Genomic DNA, 18,483 nt, shown 5'->3' on the forward strand with positions numbered 1-18,483 from the left:
GTAAGATAACATATGACAACATAAGATAAAAGCTGTTACAGCAGCAGTTTATTGGCATGATAGGACAGAGCCCTTGCTGATGTAAGTACCCCCCTCGGTGGACAAATACACATCTAAATGGTTCTAACAGGAGATATTAGAGACCTAGAGTATAGCCATACTTTCAATAGAAAGTAGAGTTCTGTCCTCATCTGGACATCTTTACTAGTTTAGGTTTTATTCAACTAATCAAGTAATGATAAACATTGTGTCTGTCTCTCTCTGTCTCTCTCTCCTTCTCTTTCTCTTCCCAGCCTTCCTCCTCTGCTCTTTTCCCACAGACAGACCTCTGAGACCTTGGAGTATCACCAACACTTCCCCCGTTATCTGTTCCCCCCTGAAGATCTTCTCCTGTTCTTACTCCTATCTGTTTTCACAGTTGTTCCGTTGTTCAATGTTCAGAAGAGTTTTATTTTATATCTGTCCGTCTGCTGATGCTCCGATAGTGTATACTTATTTTGACAAATTGTTTTTCAAGAAGCCACTCAATTCATTCTTAGACGGCAAGTGGTAAGCAGCAGCCAGAGGTTTCTCTTTTAATTCACATCAAGGCCGACATCTGTCAAAATGTTTCACAAAGCAGGGAGACCAGTGCCCCCACGGCAAAAACAAAACCGGCAGCAGGCAGGCAGGCAGGCAGGCAGGCAGGCAGGCAGGCAGGCAGGCAGACAGGCAGGCAGGCAGGCAGGCAGGCAGGCAGGCAGGCAGGCAGGCAGGCAGGCAGGCAGGCAGGCAGGCACGCACGCACGCACGCACGCACGCACACACACACACACACACACACACACACACACACACACACACACACACACACACACACACACACACACACACACACACACACACACACACACACTACACAGAGAAAGCCTAGTGTCTAAGTAATCCTAATTTAACCCAAATAAGCTTATGCACTTGAGCTAGCTGACAGCACATAAACGATGGCCCATTATTACCCAAAAGCGATGGCCGATTATTTAGTATTATTGCCTTTCAGTGGTATGGAATTCTGTTGAAATCAATAAACTGCCATATGGTGATACACAATTTTGGTGCAAGTTATTGATATGAAATGTATATATCTCATGATATTTGAGTAAGTTTTATTTAAAAAAACAAAATCTGAATGTTGACTGAATTATCACATTACATACCAACAAAAAGTTCTAGTGACAAGCCCAAGTTGGATCACTTCAGATTTGTCAAATTCCCTCCGAATATATTCAGCCCCAACATACGCTAGCCAACCAACACTAGAACCTTTACTTTGCCAACCCTTTCCCAACATTTTGCCCACACTTAACCAACACTTTGCCAACACTTGACCAACACCTCGCCGACACTTGTCCTACACTAGCACCAACACTTCACCATCACTTACACCAACACTAGCACCAACACTTCACCAGCACTAACACCAACACTAGCACAAACACTTGTGCTCCCAAAACTCACTAATACTCCACCAAAACCTTGCCAACACTTCTCCAACACTAGCACCAACACTTTGCCAAAGCCTCTGCAACACTTCACCAACACTAGCACCAACACTTGACGAACACCTTGGCAACACTTCTCCAACACTTCACCAATACTAGAACCAACACTTGACGAACACCTTGGCAACACTTCTCCAACACTTCTCCAACACTTCTCCAACACTAGCACCACCACTTGACCAAAACCTTGGCAACACTTCTCCTACACTTCTTCTAACACATGCGCCAAGACTTGACCAAAACCTTGGCAACACTTCTCCAAAACTTCTCCAACACTAGCACCAATACTTGACCAACACCTCGGCAACACTTCTCCTACACTTCACCCACACTAGCACCAACACTTCACCAAAACTTCACCAACACTAGCACAGACACTTTGCCAACACCTTGCCAACATTTCCTTAACACGTCCACACTTTTTGGACATACTGACCCAGTGGCGGTGGCTGCTCTCTGGTGATCGAGCCTGGTACCTCTGTAGGGCCACGCCGCCCTCACCCTCCAGCAGTAGGATGCTCTCCACATCGGGGCAATGGTGGTGGTGGTGGGGCCTGGGGGGCCAGGGCAGCAGGGTGGCCAGAGTGTAGTGGGAGATCGTACTGACCACCCGGATCAGCGACACGGGTGAAGAAGCTGGCAGAGCATGCTTCAGTTTGGCCGACGGGGTGGAAGGGACTTGGTCTTGTGGTTAAAAATGTTATTCTGCTCTTGTTGTTGTTGTTGTTGTTGTTGTTGATGCTGAGGCTCTGGCAGTCAATAGTAGTTGGTTCCAAGTGTCCTCTGGTACCTGGACTTGAGAAGTCTCAGTTGAAGTTCAAGAAAAAAAAAGGGTAAAAAAAAAAAAAAAAAAAAGGTCAGTGAGCTGAGTGAGAGGCTCTGGTCAGCGTGAGTCTCCTCAGCTGTGAACTGTACGTCAAGGCACTGGTTGCCCAAAAAATAAAAATAGAAATAGAAACCTTTTCCGCTCTCACTCTCCTTCCCTCCACCACACACAGTCCTGTCTTCCCCTCGCTTCTGTGTGTGTACAGTATTTGTATGTGTTTTCTCGCAGTGTATGTGGACCCTGGCCAGCCGGCAGCTCTCAACCACATGAGTGATTAAAGTCTATTGTCTCTCTCTCCAACATTCCCTCCATCGGACTCAGACACCAGTAGGCGTGGCTAGAAGTTGTACCCCCCCCCTCCCACACACACACACACACACACACGCACGCCCACGCCCACGCCCACACACACACACACACACACACACACACACACACACACACACACACACACACACACACACACACACACACACACACACACACACACACACACACACACACACACACACACACACACACACACACACACACACACCACCTTTGAGATTGTCCAGTGATTAAAGACTGCAAGCATAGAAAAGTGTGAGGGATGGAAATTACACAGGAAAGCCAAATATGGAAGGGAAACAATAGTAACGGGACTTCTAAGAATTTATAACAATGCTGTGGGATGTTTTCCAAGAGGGACGGCTCCTTTTGGCTTGACACACAAACAAAAAAAGAAAACACCGCTCAATGAGGCTTCAACTTTATTACAAAAGGGAAAAGCTCTGATCCTGCGATTTTTTTTTTTAGCGATGGATCAGCACAGAGAGGCAGTTTGTCAACAACATGATCTTCGAAATAATTTTGGGTCCTTTTCACGTTTCGAGTTGGAGAAAAAAAGATTTTTCCCAGTAACTAATTTGTGCAACTGTTAACCAGCAGTACATGAGATGACTACCTTTGTGACAGGAGACAAAGGTCTAACTGTAACAAATATGTAACAGCGATGTGTGTGTGTGTGTGTGCATGTGTGTGTGTGTGTAAGGAGAAGTGAGTCATGTGTAAAAGACCACTGTTCCTGAAAAAGGGATTACCCAGGACCAGGCACTGCTCTCTCACTCTCTCACACACACGCACACGCACACGCACACACACACACACACACACACACACACACACACACACACACACACACACACACACACACACACACACACACATTAGATGCACCAGTTAATGTGGCACTCAGTATGTTAAAAGTTGCTTCCGACAGTTAGTCACAGCAGCATGAGTCAAGTCCTGCACCATAGGTAAATAAACAGCTACTGGAAAAACATAAGCTCAACACAGTTACTACATGGCCAAGCACCATTTTTTTAATTGTCAAGAACTTCATGCAAAACAAATTTTCAATGTGATATTTATTTATTCAAATATAATGTTAGTCTTATTGTCCATCACACACACACACACACACACACACACACACACACACACACCTGCAAGAACACACAAATTACCTCCTATCTTTTTTATAAATGGATGACAACTCTGTACTTAACAGTTTTGTTAATATTCTGTAATTAATTATTGTATTGTTTTAAAACAATTTCTTATTTTATTTCATACGCTTTGATTGTAAAGTTTGCTGAGAATTGGGAAAAGTGCAATGCAAACAAAATACATTATAAGGGTGCACAGTGAGAAGCTGCAGCAGAGTGGTACGTTTCTCAATAGAAAGGCTGCACTACTAAGAGTTTTAAACCATGATAACCAATATTTTAGCATTTTTATAAGACCTTGGTCGGAAAATAGCGAGCCTATCCTTTAACAGTATCTATTTCTATTTCACGCTTGACTTGATAAAGCCGTCTAAAATGCTTTGAAAAATAACAGACTCGCAACTCCCCCTCCCTGGCCCATCCCGACAACTCAAGCCTGGCTGCGGCGATTGCAGCAAACATATCCAAAAAAAAAAAAAGCGAAGAGAAAAGATAACTTGACCATGGCTCAGCAGAGATTTTGAAATACGTGTCCAGAGCTTCTGGGAATGAATGAGAATGTGAGATAAAGAGATAGATAAAGAGAGAGGGGGCGAGAGAGAGAGAGAGAGAGAGAGAGAGAGAGAGAGAGAGAGGGGAATGAATTGGGGAGTGAACAGAATGCCTTGTCTTCTGGCTCTCTGGATGGACTTCCAGTGAGCTGACATCCGTCCGCCTCCCGCACACTTCCTCCCACAGCTCCCATTCACTTCAGATCGACACCATTCAGCTTTACTGGCAGCAGCTTGGACTGCAGCTACCAAAGCATCTTATAATAACCAGCAAACACAGCGCTAGAACCAGTGGAGCTGCTTGATAAGGGGGGATACGGGCCATTGAAGAGGAGGTGGGTGTGCGGCCATACATGTTTCACTGGATATTGGTCTGGTGACCAGAGAAAAAGATGGGTCCACTCGTATTGCCTGTTAAAGAAGTTCGTTTTGTGAACAATCCGGTCTCTACCAATCAGTTCAACTGACTTTTTACTAATTTCTTCCTATTTTTTTTTGTTGGCCCTCTTTGATGCCTGGGTGTTGCCTTTAGCACACTGGTGTGACCTAAACTGTCCCGTCACTGTCTTCCATTATGTCGTATATGGGTTCCCTTCCCTCACTGGGATTAATAGAAATACGACCAAATTCAAATCCTATCTACTAGTGAAGAGGTTTAAGTGTGTCCCTGTTGTAGCGGCTTCAAAGACCAATCTTGAACTGTGCAAGTTTGGGATGTTGATTTGTTTAATACTGCTGATGTCAACACCGACGTGTAAGAGGAAACTGAAGGATTCTTAAACTAGTGCCGGTAAAACCAAGAAAACCCGGGGACCTTGGTGGAGCCTAACACCAAGGTGTTTATAAAAAAAAAAAACAACAAAAAACTTCTCTGACCGAGATTCTTCACCTCTCTCAACGATTGGTCAGAGAGCTTTTACTTTTGTAAACCAGGTTCAGAAAGGAGGTATCACGTGCGTCTGGCACAGATTCTTCACCCAGAACATTGTGCCTCTCCATTCCATCAAAGGAATAGAAATAAATCTTGCGCTCCCGTTCTGGATGCCAGCAGTAATGACATGTAATCGGCCGTTGGTGTCATCTAGGGTCGGACTTTTGGCTTTCACAAGTCTCATACTGTGCATTTTACATCATAAATCTTTGTTAATAAGCTCTAACAACCTAGTAGATTCCCTTAATCAACTGTTAATTGTGGCAGGGGTTGTTTTTTGGTTCTATGAGTAATGATATTTGACAAAGTAACCGTTTCTCTATGGTCAGTGATACCCTGGTCTGTCTGCATGTCTGTAAACATCAGTTTACTCCGCTTGTAGGCACACACACACACACGCACGTAGGCACGCACACACGCACACACACACGCACACACACACACACACACACACACACACACACACACACACACACACACACACACACACACACACACACACACACACACACACACACACACACACACACACACAATGTTCTCGGTGAAAAATGTGTTTGTCACAATATTATTGTGACAAACTAATGTTTCACTGATTCTGACTCGTGTGTGGGTGTCGTTCTAAACTTTCGCAGCGATACCACAAGATTCCTCAGAACTTGAAGGAACAAATGAATGTACGTAAAAAAAATAAAAAAAAATAAATAAATACTCAGAAGTGAATAAAGCATGACGCAGCAGCTTTCTCTCATGACACGTCACACAATTGGACCCTTGTGTCGTAAACATGTTCTGCTCAACCTCGCCCTCCGGTGGTCAAATGGGGGATTTTTCTTTTTCATATAAACCTGGCAACCACAGCAGATAAGCATGCAACAATACCAAATAAAACCAAGTGAGAAAAATACATAAATGTAAGAACAATAATAAAATGTGTTTTTTTTTTCTTCAAATTTCCATACATACTGCAGATAATATCAACCACATACGGATGAGGCGGGCATCCAGAGTACACACACACACTTGCTTATCTTGCATGGACCTAGAGAGGAGAAAGAAGGAGTAATGTATGTATGTGTGTATGTGTATATGTATGTATGTATGTGTGTGTGTGTGTGTATTTATGTATGTATTATGCATGTGTGTATGTATGTATGTACTTATGTATGTACTTGTGTATGTATTTATGTATGTATGTGCATGTGTGCGTAAGAGGGAGAGAGGGAGAGAACGGAAAAGAAGAAGGGTGATTAAGAGAGAAGAGAGAGGAGGGAGAAAGGAAAAAGGGAAGAGAGAAAGGAGGAAGAGAAAGATCTCTACCACTTTCTGCCGACAGACACTGAACAGTCAGTTATTATCAGAATCCCCGAAACGCTCTGCAAAGAAAGACAAGAGACGCCATCTCTTATTCACTGATGAAATAAAGAAGAGTAGTTAGAGAGAGAGAGAGAGAGAGAGGGAGGAGAAAGGAATCAGAGAAATGAGTGGAACGCTGTGGGTTATTTAAAAAAGTAGAATATTACTTTTCTTCTACTGTCTGTTTATCTACTCTGCCTACAGTAAATTGTGTGTGTGTGTGTGTGTGTGTGTGTGTGTGTGTACACTGTAGTCACACTGGCTCATCGCAGGCACCGGCCTCCTCTCTCTCCTCCACGTCTTCCCTTTGTTAAATAAAGACCCATGGAGTGCAGCAGCATCCAACTGTTCTCTTTGGTGATGAACAACATTTAGACACCGTTGAAACTAAAATCAAAATGAGCTCAACCGCCTATTTTGTCCATTTTTCCTGCTTCCAACACATCAACTACAAGAACCGACCGTTCACTTGCTGCTTAATATATCCCACCCCTTGACAGGTGCCACTGGAATGAGATGAGCAATGTTATTCACTTCACCTGTCAGTGGTTTTAATGTTGTGGCTGATCGGTGTATGTGTATATGTGTATAGATACATACAGACATACATATATACATAACTACACATATAAACATACATACACACATATACACATACATACATATACACACATATATACACATACATACAAACAGACACACATATATATATATATATATATACATACACATATATACACATACATACATAATAAATAAATAAATATATACACATACATCATATATTTTTTTTCCTTTCACACACAGTACATATACTGTATAAAGTATATATAGTATATACTGTATAAAGTTTCCCCTTTTCAAAGGGGGAAAGGAGCTGCCTGCTCGTTCACAGGACTGTCCTTGCCCTCTATGTAAAATGTCCCTGAGAGAGATGAGATACTCTGCTCTTTCAATTCGCTAAAACCTTCCCTGGCTTCCTGCTCCTGATGTTTATAGTGCAGCACCAACACCGGCGGTCCGACCTTGGAGGGTCGAGGCCGACGCACATAAATCCTGCTGAGATATTGCATCGTCACATGGTGGTGACGGCGTTCTTGGATCTGTAATGGTTGGGAGACCCCCAACACCACACACCCATGCAGGCCCTCATGCTGCCACCTCCACCTCCACCCCACCCCCCTGTCTGTCAAGGCACTGTCTCACTGACTGAAAACTAAGTCAGAAGAGAAATGCAAGAACATTTTAAAAATATTTTAAATACTTCTCAATATCATCTTTGGAGTATATGTTTTATATACAAATGTAATAATTATAGCTTCTTCATTACAATCGAAACATTTTTATGTAATGAGAACACCCACAATACTACGTCTACTACCCATTTACATACACAAGAAATCTCATTGAAACAGGAAAAACGAGTTAAAAAACAAAGTAAAAGTTAAAATAAACATTCATATTTCAAAGTCATATATTCAAATGCAAAATGGAACATGTACGTACAAGATAACCAATTGAAGAGAACTAAATAGTACAGTAAGTACTATTTATTGCTTTAATGCAAATATGAACTTTAATACACACAGTATAATGGAATTCTGAGGTTCCTGCACTTTTCAAACGTTTTTAACTCTTAACTTGACTCTGCTTGAGGGGGTAATAAGAGATGGAGATAAGGACTGTGGGTGTGTGTGTGTGTGTGTGTGTGTGTGTGTGTGTGTGTGTGTGTGTGTGTGTGTGTGTGTGTGTGTGTGTGTGTGCGCGGGACCAGACTGATGAGTATTGCAGACACCACCCCTGTAAACTAGTTGCGTGTACACACACACTAGAAAATACTTTCACGTATAAATGTATTGCATTTAGATGCTGGCTGTCCGTACACTACCCCATTCACAAAGAGTCAAGTACATCAATTTTGCATCAATTCATGACCACAAAGTAAAGTATAACTGAGTGAAACGGGCTGAGCACTGTGTGTGAGATGTCTAGAAAGTAAGGATGAAAAAATGTATTTATTTTCTATAGTGTGTGTGTGTGTGTGTATATATATATATATATATATATATATATATATATATATATATATATATATATATATATATATATAAACACACTGTACAGTAAACTCTTACCTGTGTGAGAATGTAGGATCCGTCCATGAAGAGGCATCTGATCGGCACACCAGAGGGAAGCAGAAGAGTGAGAGAAAGTGAGAGAGCAAGAGCGAGAGAGAATGACTGCAAACTCTGTAAGCTATTTGCAGAGCCTTCTGGTTAAGGTAAAACATGTACTCAAAAGATGATATCCATAAGTTCAATAGTAAGTGGTATTGTTCTTGTGACATATTGAAATTAACTATGAAGGAGGCTATTAAAGCTCTACAACGAAACATATTCAACAGAACATAGTTCTTATATATTTATTCTGTAATCTTATTTCAATATTATAACTTTCTGACTTTGTTTATTATGATTACTACTATATATAACTAATTATATATTTGATAATTGATTTTACCTAGTTAGTCTCATTGAAATTCTGAATCTCTTTCACAAAAGAGTACTGGACCAATTTGACAGAAAAATCTATAACCTATTTAAAGAGACAAACTCCTGCAATTGTAAGCTGTGTTGTTGCCCATTCCAAGCTGGGCCTTTGCTGAAAAAAGTTTTGTTGGTTTTTTTTTTGCACAAAAAGTATGATATATTTTCAAATATTTCTAAGGTTAATATTGGGAGAAAGTAACTTTGCATCTTGTCGTTATCACTTGTTAATATAAGGTCATTCTGCGTTTATTCCATTTTGAGACCAGCATGTTTTCATATCGCTTCTGATAGATGTCATCTGCAGTTCCAGGTAGGACCACTAGATGGCAGAAATGCTTCTCGCTCCTTACAGGTGGTATGTGAATAAAAAAATAAAAACTAGGTATCTCGGTAGTTTTGACCAATACAATCATATCTGTATGTCCAACTGGCCCTATGACAGACTTGTAGGTACATATTTAAAATGTGTTAAAACCAATGCCTCTGTCGACAAGTTATGACAAAGTCTGAAAGTAGGGATTTAACATTCTAAAATGGTCAAGCTCCCCATAGAAATGTCACAACACGTCCGAGCGGATCCAACCCGACATATCCATTGAAAGGGTGATTCCACCTTTTTGTTTCCAACAGCTTCTCCTTTATTCCCTGTTCTGTCAATAAAAAAACACATCTGTTCTCTTTTAAATTACAATAATCATTTTTAAAACAATACAAACATTGATTTGTGGGTTTTCTTCCTTTCTTCTGCATATTGCTCACGGCAATATATGTCTCTGTGTCCGCTGTGGTCGTCAAGGCCCAGCAGTCCACAGTCTCACACATACTGTATGTGGCTGTGTGTGTGTGTGTGTGTGTGTGTGTGTGTGTGTGTGTATACATAGGCTCACTATAAATATTTTGGAGTTAACCCAACTTGTGGTCAGAATATCAGTACACAATATGGTTTACACACACTGTTTCATGTTTAATATTTTATGATGTTTTTCGCTGTTTGTAAAGCACTTTGTAGCCACAAGTTACAAACCATCGAGTAAAGCTAATTAGTGTGTCCACGTTTAAAAAAAAAAAAAAAAAAAAGAAAAGACAGACTACACATTTAAGTAAGATTCAATGCAAATTTGCTTTAAGTGTAGCTGATGGCATCAATTAAATTTTACCAAAAATTGGCATATAAACCAACAAGCTGAATGAAAGTTGGTGTGTTTGTGTGTGTGTGTTTGTGTGTGTGTGTGTGTGTGTGTGTGTGTGTGTGTGTGTGTGTGTGTGTGTGTGTGTGTGTGTGTGTGTGTGTGTGTGTGTGTGTGTGTGTGTGTGTGTGTGTGTGTGTGTGTGTGTGTGTGTGTGTGTGTGTGTGTGTGCGTGCGTGTGTGTGTGTGTGTAACCCATAGGGATTATAAAAACTGAGATTATCGCCCACTAGGTGTTCTGAGCTGCTCACTGGAGATCACGTGTCAAAGCGGTGTGCACAGTCACAACCCTCTTTCTCCCTCTCGCTCAAAGTTCGTCCCTGGAGGCCCGGGCAGCGGGCGGCGGCGTGTCCCCCGTCACGCTGTTCTGTGCCAGCGGGCGGATGCTGTCCTGCTGCGCGGTCTTGTGGGCGTGCTGCCGGTCCCAGTCGGTGGCCACGGCCTCGTCGTCCCAGATGGTGGAGGTCTCTGTGTCGCTGATGTAGCCCGGCTCGCCTGTGTAGTGGGTGGGGTAGATGAGCATTGGCTCCACCGAGAAGGCCCGCAGGTCCCGCGGCTGGAAGTGGGACATGTACTCTGCACTGTGGGGGAGAGTTGTACGTGTGTGATAATTTATCATTTGTGCGGAATTTGACATCTCTGTAATCCAGGGGTTCCCCACGTATTGTTTGAGCTGTGACTGTGACATGCAGGGACAAAAGCGTCTGACGTCATGTGATGATTTTACGTCGCAAAATTCTTGCAACAAACAGCAAATTAGAGTTCAAATGGAATCCATAACATTTTCTGTGTTGGGTGGATTACACAACAAATTGATTTTTTTCCCCAACATCAAGTCTCTTTTTATTTTCTCCACATTTTGTTTTTCTTGGTCACTTGAGGTGCTAGAGATATTTTTTGTTCTCTTTTTTTTGTGAATCTTCATGCACATCCACAGTTTATTGAACACAACTACGCATCTTTAGCTAATTCCCTGCAGCTGCCTTTCACTTCTTGCACGTGTGGCGGAACCCCGCAACCAACAATGGAAACAGCATATAGAGGAGCACAGGCAAAACGTTATGCAAATACATTGAATGACTGTTTGACTGTTTCAGCGCAAAAAAGTAGGCATGAGATTTTTTAAACAAAATAATGACAAATAATCTTTCAGAATCCCACTTTTAGGAAACATAACTGAACTGCTAGTCTACTACCGGCACAAGAAAATTATCGACGTTGTCACGAGTTCAGCTGTGACCGAGGAATGTGGGAATGAGAGCGATGAAGATGTGACACCCCCACCCACTCCGCCTCCTGGTCAACCTCTCATGTTAGAGCCCTTCCAGCTCCAAGGGAAAGTTAAACCCTAAAACTTAATTAGTGGCCAAAGGAGCTGTCTCACACACACACACACACACACACACACACAGACACACAGACACACAGACACACAGACACACACACACACACACACACACACACACACACACACACACACACACACAGCAACTGACCCTAACCCAGTTGGGGTCATGGGGAGTGACCCTCTATTATCATGAGATCATTCTTAATTTATGAGTACCTCTATTAATAACCACAACTTGACGATATTTTGGGGGATGACTATTGGTGCTTTCAAAATATATTTGCACGCTTTGAGCGCCCAGAAAGTTATGGAAAAGAACGTTTCCACACGGTCTTTAAAATATGGTTATATGAAACGAAATACACGATTACTCAACCTCGACAGATCAAATATGAGTCTGACAGCTACGTACTATATATGCATGGTGTGAAATGCAGCTGCTGTGAATACACGCACACTATCTATATTATAGCATTATACTATACATTTATCTACATATTATATATTTTTTCATTTCTTTATATTAAACACATGCTTACACATTTCTCCTTGAAAAGACACACACACACACACACTCTCTTGTATAGACACATACACACATTTTATTCACACAGAAATCTTTACATCCCACCTGAGACTCACATCTCACACAGTCTCCACAGACACACACACACACGTACGTACACACAGTATATTTACACAGTAATCTATACACTACACAAGCCTTTCCATGTATTTATATTGTCACACACACACACACACACACACACACACACACACACACACACACACACACACACACACACACACACACACACACACACACACACACACACACACACACACACACACACACACACACACACACACACACACACACACACCTCCTGTCCATCTCCACCCCCACCCCCATTGGGGCTCTATCAATGGGAATCCTGTCCCCTTCTCCGTAGACAGGAAGAACCAAGCCAACCCACATTCCTCTGAACGGGAGAAGGAAGGAGGGAGAGCGAGGGAGGGGGGGGGGGCAATGAAAGGGTGAGGAGAAGAGGGTAAGAACGCCCAGGCACGCTCGGGTGTAAGCATGTTGGGGATGGCACATTGAGGAAAAAAACATTGTGTGGAGTGTGTCACCAGTGTTTATTATATGTGTTGTATTGTGAAGAACGACAGGAAAACAAGTGCACGAAAGGTACGGAGAAAGAGGAGGAGGTACAGGAGCGGCAGAAAGCAGGGTCAGACAGTAACTCCCCCGGGGAGGAGTAAAAGTGAGAGGAAGAGAAGAAAAGCCAGCACTGTGTGTCCCATGGAGCAGCGGAGGGGGATAAAGACAGAGGTACGCAGAAGAAAAGGTAAAAAGAGAGATGGAGGGAGGAAGGAGGGGTGAGAAAGATGGGGCAGGTAAAGCACGGAACATCGCACGCACAACCACACACACACACACACACACACACACACACACACACACACACACACACACACACACACACACACACACACACACACACACACACACACACACACACACACACACACACACACACACACACACACACACACACACACACGTGTGTGTCTTTATTAATGCGTCTGTGTGTCCTTCACTATTTTTGCCTCTCACCGCCTCTGCTCAGTTTCATTTACCTGCGGCTGAATTTCCCGGCAATGTGGAAGCTGTGGAAGCTGAATCCACTTCTCTGCATCTTTTGCTCTATATTTGTATTTGGAGTCTTGCACCTATAAATAAAAGTATTTTGTCGTTCGGCTGGAATATCTGTCTATTTGTGGACACACCATCTACATACATCTGTCAGCAGAACACAGCTACGCATTTTCTTCCAGTTGTGTGCATGTTTTTATACGTTACAATTTAAAGATGTATTGTGTGAAATTCGGCGTCTTATGGAAGGAGACCATTCCATTCCAGAATCCACTCCATACATCCGCCCCAACCCCCCAATGTTATATGTAATGTATAAAACAGTTGTCAGTGATAAAAAGATATGAAAATTTATTTAATCACAGAAAAATAATGTTCAATTTATTGGTTAAAATTGTTCATACAACTCCAGGAATACATCCTTTATTGGTGGATGGATGAACTATTACTAACAACTACTATTAAACTCAATACACATTTCTGGAGTGTAGTATCTATTTATCTTTTTCCATCTGTAGTTTTATTTATTTTTAAATATATATTTGTGAAATGTGACACAGAACTCCTTCCATAGTCCCTGACGATAGCCAAGAAGTATCACGACATGTCCTTCGAGTTACAAATCTGTAAATCTCTTTCCCATTCATTTTTTTCTCTAAATGTTAAACTGGGATGAAGATATCAATTGATCATCAAGTTTTAACAACGCCATGGAAACCAATGATGAAAGAAGCAGATTCTCACCAACAAATGGCAGGCGAACCACAACATAGCAATCAAACTCAAACCTTTATATATCCAAAACTATTTCGGTTTTGTACTTTTTGCCTATTTGTATATACTGTATTTGCCAATTCAATTTGTATTTTCGTTACATTTTAAATAAAATTTTTACTTCACTTTTTTATTCTATTTTATTATAAAATGTATTCTCTATTTTCTCAGTCTGTTATTGCTTTTTTATGCCAATGGTCTGCAGTATAACACAACAAACCTCACCAAAACAAATTCCTAGAATATGTACTGTAAATGCACCTGGTGGAATAAACATGTTGTAACATGTTGTAAGGCTTACTTGGGGTGTTTGTTGAACATGACGGGCAGGAACTCGTCAACAGGCAGCATCCTGGCCAGGGGCCGCGCCCCCAGCAGCTTCCTGGCCCCGTGCTGCGACAGGGCATAGCCCAGTGTCCAGTAGGAGTAGTCAGCCTCCACCAGATTATTCACGCCGTCCACCGAGCGCTCGGGCTGCTGCACCTGCATGCGCTTACGGCCCACATAGCTGCAACGGAGCCGGGGGGTAGGTGGGGGAAGAAGGTGATGGTGGGTGGGGTTAAGCACTGCAGCTCCATCACACTCAATGACCCTTGACCTTGGTGTCAAGGACCCAATATAAAGTAAATATTCATCAAGAGCTCTGTTTATCTCAGCGCTTTGTTTCTCAGAAAGCCTCTTTATTTAGCTCAGCGTGCGTGCGTGTTCCTACATGAGGTCCCAGTCCAGCTGGGCTTTCTCCACATCCTCCATGATGGCCTGCAGCCGCCGCTTGAACCTGGGCTCGAACCTCACGTCATCCTCCAGAACCAGGATCTTCTGGAGGCCGCGCTCCAACATCTGCACCGACACGTAACCTTATTTTAGTTTTGTAATAATATTGTATTTTATTTTTATGATTGAGTGTTTGTCTTATTGTTCAATATTCTCTATTGGTCGCACTTACACAGCGGAAGGTCAAAGTTCTAATTCAGCTTCAGGGTACTGGATTATTTTCCTCAAAGTGAATTCAATTTGGGTTTTAGGGTTGAGATAATCTCTACCTCTCAGGTACCAAGTTCTCCAGACAATAGTACTAGTAGTTACTTATTTCTCAAAATAATTGACATTTTTTCATAGCATGTTTTAAAAAAGAATTGTTGAAAAAGTGCTTCAAGGCAAACGCTGGTATTGTTTAACCTATAACTTATTTTTGGACAATTGGGAATCCAGATGGTCAATGCATGTGATCAGATCAGAATTGATAGAATAGCTTCAGATGAATAATGGTTTAGATACAACACAGTGAATTACTTAAGTTTCAATAAAACAAAAAGCAACAGAAATGGGACAATAACAACAATCCCCTTTGTACCTGGATCCATGTGGAGTGGTGGCTGAGGAAGCATCCGATCTCGCCCCGGGTCAGAACCCTCCCAGAGTACGGATCTTTGTACCCGGGAAGCATCTCGATGCCCAGCGCCTGCAGCTGGGACGTGTTCAGAGCCCTGAGAGAGGACGTTTAATGTGTCGAGTCAGTGGGAACACATTTACTCGCAATGCACAGCTAAGCATTAAACCACATTAAGTGCCATTTTTCCTATTGTGGAATTTGACTATATTTTTGTAGCAGCAGAACTAACACATGGTTGGTATTCTTAATATGACTTAATAATCCAATATTGCACAAAACATTTCAAAATTAAACCTGAAAATGGAGGCCATATGACTTAGATATGACCCACAGTGGATTGGTATAAGAGATGGGAATTGTTTTTTTATTGATATTAATTGAAATACATTTGGGCATATCAGCATTATGATTATACTGTATGTTACTATATTTTAGGACCATCTTCCAATATATCCAAGATCTAAGATCCAAGATATTTGATTCACTTCCAATTTCCAACAGATTATCAACCCATAACCCCCTATGACATGCATATTCTAATGTTGTTTTTTACTTTGATTTTAGGTCATTAAGCCGTATTAAACTCATATTACACTCACAAATTAATGTGGTGGCAAAAAAAAAAAAAAAAAAAGTTTATATTATGGGTGTAACAATACACAAAAATCACGTTTCGGTAAGTACCTCAGTTTTGAAGTCACGGTTCGGTTCATTTTCGGTACAGTAAGGGAAAATGCAAAACATAAAATAGCTTGTCTTTTATTATGAATTTTGTAAACATCAACAGTTTATCTATTTTTTTTATTATTTGAAATTAAACATACTGTAAAATATATAAAAATAAAATAGAATAAAAAAATAGAATACTGCTGCAAACTACTACTTATAAGTTTTCAAATGAATGTATTAAAATATAATAAAAATTATAAATGGCATTTGTTATTGCTTTGGCCTGATCTGAAATACCAGGCTGTTCTAATGACAAAGGGACAAGTATTAATATGCACTAATTACACCCCAATTTTCCATATTTCCAGATTTTTCACACCATCTAAATTGTCACCATTATTATCATCTCATAACGAGACTTAGATATGTAACTACGGATCTATGAATTCTGGACAACCGCCAGAGGCAGTGTTTCAAGCTAGTTTTATCATGCGCAGTCGAGAATTTTATTCCAACAAAGTCCTGTGTGACCCCCAGTGCCCATGTGCCTGCCATATAAAATCACATCTCTGGTATCAGTCATCCAGTGTGAATCCCTGCCTCTGGCGGTCATCCAGAATTCATAGAACCATAGTTACATGGGTAAATCTCGTATTTCATTCTTACTGACCACAAGAGGCAGGGATTCACACTGGATGACTGATACCAACAAGGTCATACGCACCCCCAAGACGAAGCGCAGATTAACCAGTCGTCGAGGTAGGGATAAACACTTACTATGCAGTTCTGTATGGGCAGCAGGGCTGCTCCAGAACATCTTGTGAAGACCCTCTGGGCTAAGGATAACCTGAAGGGGAGTACTTTGAACTGATAACCCTGATCATTGAAGGTGAACCGCAGGAATTCCCTGTGATGCGGAGCGATCGGGAGCTCGAAATGAGCATCATTTAAGGTTGATGGTCATAAACCAGTCGCCTGGGGAGATGGCCCGCAGTGCATCCGCAGGGTGTATGCAGCATGTGAAAAGGCAATGCCTTTAAGGATTGGGTGAGCCTTCTCAGATCGTGGATCGGGCGAAAGCCGCTATCCTTCTTCCAGATTAGGATATAAACGGAATAAAATCCATCAAGCTGTGCGGGTTGACTGACGGGCTCAATGGCTGTCCTTCCCCAGGAGGGCATAAATCTAATGTCTGAGGGCTAGCGAGCGTCTGGGATCCCTGGCCTGTGAAAGTCTGGGGGGCCAGCGTCGAAAACTGGAGGGTGGACATGGTCTTCCTGACCCAAAGGTCTGATCCAGGTGGTACTGCGATAGTTTTCAGACGGTCTGGTCAGGCCGCTCGGATGGGAGCGGTTCTGTAGCCACCAGGGTGAGCTGATGGCTGGGGGTGACTGGGCTCATGTCCCCTGGGGGTTCTCTGCTGTCTAGAAGGAGGCCTTAGTTTGCCTCTCAAGCCTGTAAACTGATGTCTGGCCTGGCTTGCCTGAACAGTATGTTCCAGAGCCTGCTGTGTTACCTGAACAAACAGCTGGCCCGGGACCAATGGAAGGGTGCAGAGTGTTCTCCTACAACCCTCCGAGAGAGGGGATTGAGCAAGCCAAACCTGTTGGCAGGCCAGGGTTAGTGTCGACATGAGTCTGCCAAGCTCCCTCCACATGAACACAAAGGCCTGCAGTGATGCATCATTGAGGCGTCCACGCCTGTCGTTTGTAGGGTCTGGGACAAGGAAAGCATGAGGTGAGACAGGGAGTTCCCCATGTTGCCAATGCGAGCAAATGTGGCTCCCCTATGTAGTCTGGAGACGGGGGAATACTACAAGTGGTCATCTGAAGGGAATGCCTGAAGAATGCACTGGTGGGGGCAAATAGGACCGGGCTTTGGCTGACTTAAGACCCTCCTGATCACTCCCGGAACGCGCCACTGAGCTGTGGTCAGAGACTGGATTTGATGCAATGGTGGGTCTGAGGACCCCCCCCCCGATGCAATCAGACCGAACATAAAGGAAAAAGGGGATATAGGCAGAAGTAAACCATAACGTTAGCAGACAAAACAAATTCACCATGCCGGTGTAGGCTCATTGAGTGGCACTGCTCACGTGGGCAAACTACACACAAACACAACACACTCAAGCTGGCTAACCAGCACTGTGCTGGCTGCCAGTTTACCTACCCGTAACTTTGCCTCCTTGGCTCCATTCTCCACTCCAGTGTT

General features: G+C 42.5%; 1 protein-coding gene across 1 annotated transcript in view; it reads right to left on the reverse strand.

Annotated features, from left to right (window-relative positions):
- Positions 1-10,197: 10,197 nt before the first annotated feature.
- The window catches only part of colgalt2b (collagen beta(1-O)galactosyltransferase 2b), a 39,006-nt gene continuing 30,720 nt past the window's right edge, over positions 10,198-18,483 (reverse strand). Inside the window, exons 9-12 of the mRNA XM_080004077.1 lie at positions 15,565-15,697; positions 14,923-15,050; positions 14,512-14,718; positions 10,198-11,009 (exon numbers count right to left, since the gene is read on the reverse strand). Coding sequence (XP_079860203.1) covers positions 10,736-11,009; positions 14,512-14,718; positions 14,923-15,050; positions 15,565-15,697 — 742 coding nt within the window. The 3' untranslated portion in view covers positions 10,198-10,735. The remainder of the gene's footprint in view (positions 11,010-14,511; positions 14,719-14,922; positions 15,051-15,564; positions 15,698-18,483) is intronic.

The sequence above is a fragment of the Zeus faber genome (assembly GCF_960531495.2).
Source record: "Zeus faber genome assembly, chromosome: 1".
Lineage (NCBI taxonomy): Eukaryota > Metazoa > Chordata > Actinopteri > Zeiformes > Zeidae > Zeus > Zeus faber.